Source organism: Podarcis raffonei, chromosome 14, assembly GCF_027172205.1.
Source record: "Podarcis raffonei isolate rPodRaf1 chromosome 14, rPodRaf1.pri, whole genome shotgun sequence".
NCBI classification, from domain to species: domain Eukaryota; kingdom Metazoa; phylum Chordata; class Lepidosauria; order Squamata; family Lacertidae; genus Podarcis; species Podarcis raffonei.
Genome location: NC_070615.1, coordinates 35,901,810 through 35,909,865, shown reverse-complemented (window position 1 = coordinate 35,909,865; position 8,056 = coordinate 35,901,810). Strand labels below are relative to the sequence as shown.

Below are 8,056 nucleotides of genomic sequence, written 5' to 3'. Positions count from 1 at the left end.
CACGGATGCATTGCAGGGGGTTGGACTCGATAACCCTTGGAAGTCCCTTCCAACTCTTATGATTCTAATAACAATGGAAGGCCACAAGTCCCCATCCACCATCCCTGTCATAGGACTGCATAAAGACAAGTGGTAATTTTGAACACTGTCACTTCTTTAAGCAGATGGGAGGGCTGGGGAATTGCTATGGGATCCTTTGCTTCCTTGCGCCCTGTCTAAACTACAAGCTTGTGTCAGTTCTATACCAGTTTCAGTGGCTTGGTTTCCAGCAAAGAATCCTTGGAAAGTGTTACTTGCTGTGAATTCTATTGGAGCTAAAATTCAGGGATGCTGAATCTATAACCCTCCAGATATTTTTGGGCTACCGTTCCCATCATCCCTACCCATCGGTCATGCTGGCTGGGGTTGATGAGAGCTGGTGTAGGAAGATAACCACTTATCTGAATATTGTCAGGAAAGGGAAGCTTTTAAAATTCACATGAAGAAAAGAATTGTGCTTTTTAGTTGTGCTAACAATGCTGGTGACAAGCTTCCCCAACATTTTCCAGTATGTAAGTACACACAAAACAATGCCATACCACATTAAACAGTCACAGCTTTCCCCAAAGATTCCTGGAAACTTTAGATTGTTAAGGGTGCTGAGAATTGCTTAGAGATCCCTATTCCCTTCACAGGGTTATATTTCCCAGAGTGGTTTAAGTCAATCCCTCTTCCTAAGGAACTATGGGAGTTGTAGCTCTGTGAGGGGGATAGGGATCTCCTAAGTGAGCTCCCTGAAGGGACGCGGGTGGCGCTGTGGGTTAAAGCCTCAGCGCCTAGGACTTGCCGATCGAAAGGTCGGCGGTTCGAATCCCCGCGGCGGGGTGCGCTCCCGTTGCTCGGTCCCAGCGCCTGCCAACCTAGCAGTTCGAAAGCACCCCCGGGTGCAAGTAGATAAATAGGGACCGCTTACTAGCGGGAAGGTAAACGGCGTTCCGTGTGCTGTGCTGGCTCACCAGATGCAGCTTGTCATGCTGGCCACGTGACCCGGAAGTGTCTGCGGACAGCGCTGGCCCCCCGGCCTATAGAGTGAGATGGGCGCACAACCCTAGAGTCTGGCAAGACTCTCCCATACGGGCAGGGGTACCTTTACCTTTACCTAAGTGAGCTCCCTACAAACTCTGTGGAACCCAATCCATATGACAGCTTAATAAACAGGTAATCTGGAAGCTAGCCTTATCAGAAAATGTACTGTATCTTGCTTAGCTGATAAGGGAGGAAATGGGGCAGATCCCCTTCTTACACATGTCCTTTCAAAAGGCGTTGATCTCATTTGCTCCCCAACCATCTCCAGGTCTGCAGATTGGGGACACAATGAGAGGAGGACTTATAGGTGTGGATGGGACTTTCCAAATACAGCTCAATTTCATAAATATCTGAAAAGGGGACGCTATATGATCCACCTGGATTCCATGGCAGAAAGTTCAAGAGGCCATTGTGATGGGTAGGACACCTTCCAGACCTCAAAGCCTTTTTCAACTGTTTGTTGGAGTTAGCGGGAAGAGTGTGGAAAGGAGTTTTGTGGGCAGGGGACATGTCGAAGCGCTCTGGGCAAGTGCAGACAGAGAGGATCACGGGTCTGTGTTTATAGGACTGTGGATGTCTGTCTCGTTTGGCAGACCACATGACAGGGAGCGTGGGATGGCTCGACACCCCATTGTCGGGATGTCTTCGGTCACAGGAAGTGGTGGGCCTGGGTTGGGGTTGGGTCTCCCATCTGTGCACAGCAGGACACTGGAGTCTGCCTCACACTTGGTGGTACGGCTGTAATAGGGCTCCATCACGTGCCTGAGTTCTAGTGGGACAGTAAGTGGGAGCACCTCGGCTTTGATGACGGCTCCCAGGTGGGTGTCTGAAGAGGAGCTTCTCCGGAGAGCCTCTGAACGACTCATTTTGATCAACAGGTCAATGGTTTTGTTCTCTGTCTCAACAAGACGATCAGATGCCTCATCCTCTTCGCTAGCTTCACCCACCACCAAGCATCTATTGATGGAACCTGGATCTTTGTCATAGACCTTCCCAACACCAAGGGCATCCTTGGGTTCCTTCTTGTCCTGGTATCCTTTCTCCAAACCTTTTGAGGACCTTTTCACCGAGAGATCCAAAGGGCCCTCACTGGGCTTGGCTGCCTTCTCCAGCGCTTGATGGATATAGAACAGTTCCTGCCGGATTTTGATTAGCTGATCCCTTAGCTGCTTCTGTGCTGGGCTGTCCTCTTTGGCCAGGTCTGAGAGCTTCTTCTCCACATCCTGATACTCCTCTAAAGTTTTGGACAAGTCACCAATGAGCACTGTTGTTGCCTCTGGGTCTCTCGGGTCAACAGTTACAGCTTCTGCTTTGCTTGGCTTGAGAAGTAGGTGGTCCGAAGGTGTAATTATGGGGGATAAAATGTCAGAGCCGTCAATCTTTTCCTGGTCTTCAGGTGGGCAGGCATGGAGTTCTACGTGCCAATGCTCCAGAGACTTTGAGGGTTGCATAGGGGCAGCTCTCAAACTGCTAAAGGTAGAGGGACAAAAAACAGACAGGGTGGAAGAGAACTGTTAATGAAGTAGTGCAAAAAAACAGAACAACATCTAAGGTAAAATAAGACCTCTCTGGTTTGGTTGAATGAGTTTGCAAGGGGCACTTCCAGATTGTAACTATTCTTGGGTGGGAATCAGTCACATCAACAAATTCAGATTGCAAAATTTAAATTGATTTGGCATTACCCTTTGCTTTGTGTTTTTCTCTGAAAGAGCACTTTTTTTGTACTATTGCCACTTTTTTTGTACAATATTTACATTCTGAAGTGTCTTCCAATTCTGAGCTACAATTGCTTCTGCAACTGAGAGTAAATGGACTCAACAGCTCTTTATGATTAAGGTTTAAATTTATATCCAGAAACACAGTGTTGGAGATGGATGTTGGTCCAGTGTTGACCAGCATTGGTCAATGTATCCATTGACCGGGAATCACATTGGTGTTCTGGCATATCACCTTCCCAAACTCTTGCACCTGGGGCAATCCTACCACATGTGGAGGTATGTACTGACCAAACTTCACCCTCTCCAACATATAGGAGAAGCATTAGAGTTCAGCAAGGATAACTTCCTTGATGCCTAATACCACTTTGGTAATATTTTCAATGAAAGCTCCCTAGTAGCAGATGTTGTTTTGTATGGCGGCTTAACCACAGGGCATTGCAGCCTTTCATTTCCATGTATTCTTCAACAACCCTACCACCACCATTGCAATGAACTTTTCTGATAAGGGCAGCAAGAGGAACATCATATAATATTACATGATGTTGGCTATTTAATGAGCAATCTTTCTGATTTGTGTGCAGGGAGATTAGATTACGTTTCATCAAAGCAAGTGTCACCCCACACCTACCAGTGCAGCTTCCCAGCCACTTTCCTTATTGTAATCTTTGGGGAAGTGGGTTTGTTCTGCAAGAGCTCCCAAGCAACTCCCAATCAGCATCACCTTAATTTGCCAGTATGTGATTGATTCCTAGCCAAATACCACAGCAGCTTGAAGACATGCCCACAGACTTTTTGTGATAAGGAAAATGACAGAAAAATGTACCAGACAGCAGGGAGATAAAAATGGCTCAACTTCATCTAACATCCTCAGAAATGAATTGAGATGAAAGCTCAGTAAATAGCTGATGCCATCTAACCTCCCATCAGACCCTGTGCAAATAAACCGAGATGAATGCTCAAGGAACAGACTGTCTGGAAGTAACCAATGTGCCTGGTGGGTGGAAAGATACATGGTTGCTCGCTGCAAAACAGAGTAGGCAGTAACAGCCTGAATGGCCAAAGTGGCCTGACTGCATCATGTGTTCCAAACAACTCTAAGCTTTGCTTTAACAAGTCTCTGGTCTGTGTGCCCATCACTCAGCATCAGGCCTGGACTCTGCAGCAGCCTGTTAAAATAGAGGTCCCTAGCTTGATAACCCCGGATGTAACCCTCATCTCATTCCCCACTTTGTATGTATACATATTGCAGAAAATTCATTTAAAAAAAGAAAAGAAAAATTGCTTGCAAAGCTATAGAGCAGGAGTGGGAACCTAATTCAGCACAGGGCTATATTCACTTCCAAGCAACTTTCCAGAGGCCACATGCCCATTTGCGGCCAGAGGCAAAAGTGGGTGGAGCAATGGAAGTGAATGTCATCTTTGTACACTGGGCTTCTTTTACATATATACACCCCGGCCTCTCCTCCATCCGTGCAATCAGAGTTCAAGGAAACATCCCAGCCAGGCAAAAAGGCTCAAGGATGGTATGAAGTAGGGCTGCGGCCTGGAGAGAGGGGGGTGTGACGGGAGAATCCCAAGAGCCAGACAGAGGCTTGGTGGGCTGCATTTGGCCCCTGAGTCTGAGATTCCCCATTCCTGCCACACAGGATATCTTACAAAGCATGTATTAGGGATGGAGGCTGTGTAGTGCATCATACCTGGCCTGGTATGTGACTTTTGCAGGAGTCAGTACATCAGAGCCTACAAAATCAAGGCCGTTCCCTGCAAATTTCCTCTTCAGGTTGCTGTGGTTGGCCCCTCCACTATCCAAGCAAGTGGCCATGGGTAGTTCTGCCTTCCTGACACTATTGGGGAGAAGGGCAGCTCCCTCTTTTAAACCCGCGATGCTCCGGTAGGTGTCAGGGACTGGCTTTCTGCACAGGCTGTTGACACCCAGGAAAGAACCGCTCTCTTTCTCGCGGAGCAGCCATTTCTCCTCTTCCGTTTGGAGCAGCAACGCTTTGTGGCTTGTTTCTGGAGGAGGCGGCTCTTCCCGGAACCCTTTCACCCAAGGATGGCCGGTCTTCAGCACTGGCACCTTCAGCAGGCCAGCTTTGGGGGGCTCTGTGGGGGTTTTGGCCTGGGGAGGAGCAGGCATGGCAGCTGCAGGCTGTTGCTGGGCCTCAGGCTTGGCAGCGGCCATCTTGTTTTCTGCTGAACCAAAAGAATGCTCGAAGAGGAGCGGGTAGTAGAAGCGGGGCAGGAAGGCTGACCTCTCGGGGTTCTGCAGGGGCTGGAAATGAGCAGAATGGGGGTGCATCAGCTGGGCAGTGGAGGCCAGGAAAGGCAGCTGGGTCAGGTGGGAGTGTGGCGTGGTGCTGCTGGTCACAGAAGGGCTGAGATAAGAGAAGAGGTTGGGATTCAATGGATAGTTGATCCCCAGCAAAGAGAGGTTGAGGCTCTGGGGTTCATGGTATTCACCGTATGCCGGAGGAGGATAACAGGGGATGATGTTGCCATCAGGAGACAGCGTTGGGACCTCGCTGGCGCCTCTCCTTTGCCCGTTGGCTACTAGCTTCCATTGTTCCATCAGGACCCCGCCAGTCCCGGGACACTTTTTGGGCACTTTGCAATGCTTTGGTTTGGCTTCTAACTCCAGAGGGGAAGGCGGCTCTTTCCCCTTCACTACGTGCTTCTTCAAGGAGAAGACATCCGTGATGATGAAGTCCGGTGTGGGGTCTTTGCAAGGCTTATCCCTCTTATTTTTAAACTGGAAGAGCAAGGTGTTCATGTCAGGCTCTGCCGAGTCCTCCCCAGCAGGGCTGGCCTCTTTCGCCTTCTCCTTCTTCTGCCCGGAGTCCATGTCCTGCAGCAGCCCAGACAGTTCCTCCTCCTCCTCCTCCTCCTCCTCTTGGAACTGGTTGGTTTCATCACTCATCCTTTCTGAGGCCAAGTCTTCAGTCCCTGCAAGTTTGTCTCTGCCGCTCTCTCTGTCCGCTGCCTGCTTGTGGTTTGTGGTTCCAGTGGCCCCCGAGGCACACATCTCGGACTCATCGGGCCTCCCACGAGTCCGTGAAGTCTCTGTGGCATGCAGGAGCCGGAGATCTGGGTGCAGGAGGTTACCCTTCTTATAGGGCCAGTCCGACTCAATGAGCAGCGAGAGAGAGTTTTTGCACAGGCTGTACTTCATGTGGTTGTAAAGGTGGGATTTCTCCATGCAGGTGAAAGGACACTGGAAGCACTTGTAGTTATAGGGCTTCCCCCATGGCCTGGGGATGTAGTGGGGCTTCTTGGGCTTGCGTTCTTTGTGCTTGTAGACCGAGGCCAGCTTACAGCCCGCTTCTTCCTTCGACATGGCTGCCCCCAACAATCCAGATCTCAAGTTATGGGGTGTGGGGCTCGAGGCATCCACGCCCAATGGCTCACCTTGCTGGAACCACAGCACAATCTGGAATAGAGAGAGAGCACAAAGATGCATTAACAGACAATGGGCAAAAATGTATAAATCTAAATCAAATGTTGGAAATGTAAAGAGATAGAAGGTTCTTTTTATTATATGTGGTGGTCTTGTAGAAAGCTTACTGGGAAATGATATATAATGAAACGAAAAGGATGTTTAAAATAACCTTTGTTAAAAAAAACCAAGAAGTTTTTCTTTTGGTAATTATAGGGACAGAACTACCTAAAATGTATGGAAACTTATTAATGTATGCAACTACAGCAGCAAGAATGTTACTCGCCCAAACATGGAAAGAAGCAGAAGTCCCAGCAAAGGAAGAATGGATACAAAAACTTACAGAATACGCAGAAATGGTGAAACTTACCAGAAGAATAAGAAATCAAGATAACAATTTTTTTATAAAAGAATGGAAATGGTTTATTGAATATTTACAGATAAATTGTAAACGGATAAGATCATTGCCAGGATTATTGTAATAACCTGCAGTTTTATAAGAGTATAAAATGAGCAAATTAAGTTAATTTGGATATGCAGAGGATATTAAAAATAAATTCACTGGAAAATAGGGGCTTTAGCTCAGCAGCAGAACATTTGTACTGCACACAGAAAGTCCAGGTTCAATCCCCAGCATCTCCCAGTAGGACTGGGAATGTTCCCAGTATGAAACCCTGGAAAGCCACTGGCAGTCAGTGTAGACAAAACTGACCTAGATGGACCAATGGTCTGACTCTGTATAAGACACCTTCCTGTGTTCCTGTCATCTCACACACATGTTTCACATTAAAAGGTGCATGATGCAACATCTGTGTGTACGGAGTAGTGGCATCGCCTCACTTTTCTTACTTATTTCATATATATATATATGGTGATATCCAACTCATTCCTATTTCCTGTTCCTCAGAGATTGATTCATGCACAGCCTGAAATCGTAGCTGGGAAACTGGACTCCTCTCTCCTCTGCAAACACAGTTTGCAGGTCAGATGCTCAGAAACATTTGCTCTTCATGTGCCTGAGGCAGCCTCAGAAATATTCACAGGCAGACCAGGACTGGTTATTCAGTTTTGGCACACTTCTGCTGTTCCCCTTCTGTGCTAGACTGAAAAATCCCCCAGCGCACTCTCCCTGGCAAGAAAGGGGGGGGCAGCAGGAATTTGTGCTGAAGCACAACCACTATAGAGAGAACATAATATTGGACTAGATCAGCCTTTGGTCTCAACCAGCAGAGCTATCCTTATCACAGAGGAACTGCACCTGGAGAGACTTCTAATGAATTGTAGTTAGCCTTGATTGGGGCTGCTTGCTCCATTTTGGCACACTCCCGCTGTCCTCTCCCTTCTGTGCTAAACGGAAATGTTTGAAGTACTTCATATTCGCTGCCTGTTAGCCTTATAACAGCCCTGTAAGGTAGGGGAATAAATTAGATTTAGTTCTCCTCCGAAGGTCCGATTGATATTTTCTGAAATAATTTTAAAACCAAAGCACAGCCACCTTTCGACATTCACACTTTACTGAACTTTGCAGTGCAGTTCTCCAGCCACACAGTGGGTACAAAAATGCGCTTTCGTGGGTAAAATATGCATAAAAATGCACTTATTGAAAATAACCAGCAAAAATGGGAGGGGGGATGCTTTGCAAGAATGTGCATATTTGGGAAGAATTGCATACAAATTCATGCATATTGTGAGAGATCTGAGTCAGATGCTGATGAATTTTCATGCCGTAAAAACAACAACAACAACCTGCAAACTGATGTGAAAACGTGGACAGCATTGTGTTTTTATTATACAATATGTGAAAGAGAGAAGGATAGGGAGGGAGAACTTGAAAGAAACA

The 8,056-nt window shown here is 47.3% G+C and overlaps 1 protein-coding gene across 1 annotated transcript in view; it reads right to left on the bottom strand.

Annotated features, from left to right (window-relative positions):
* Nucleotides 1–550: 550 nt before the first annotated feature.
* PRR35 (proline rich 35) overlaps nt 551–8,056 on the bottom strand; it is a 41,010-nt gene continuing 33,504 nt past the window's right edge. The window contains exons 2-4 of the mRNA XM_053365620.1: nt 4,451–6,210; nt 1,139–2,535; nt 551–760 (exon numbers count right to left, since the gene is read on the bottom strand). Of these exons, the coding sequence (XP_053221595.1) occupies nt 1,611–2,535; nt 4,451–6,117 (2,592 nt within the window). The 5' untranslated portion in view covers nt 6,118–6,210 and the 3' untranslated portion in view covers nt 551–760; nt 1,139–1,610. The remainder of the gene's footprint in view (nt 761–1,138; nt 2,536–4,450; nt 6,211–8,056) is intronic.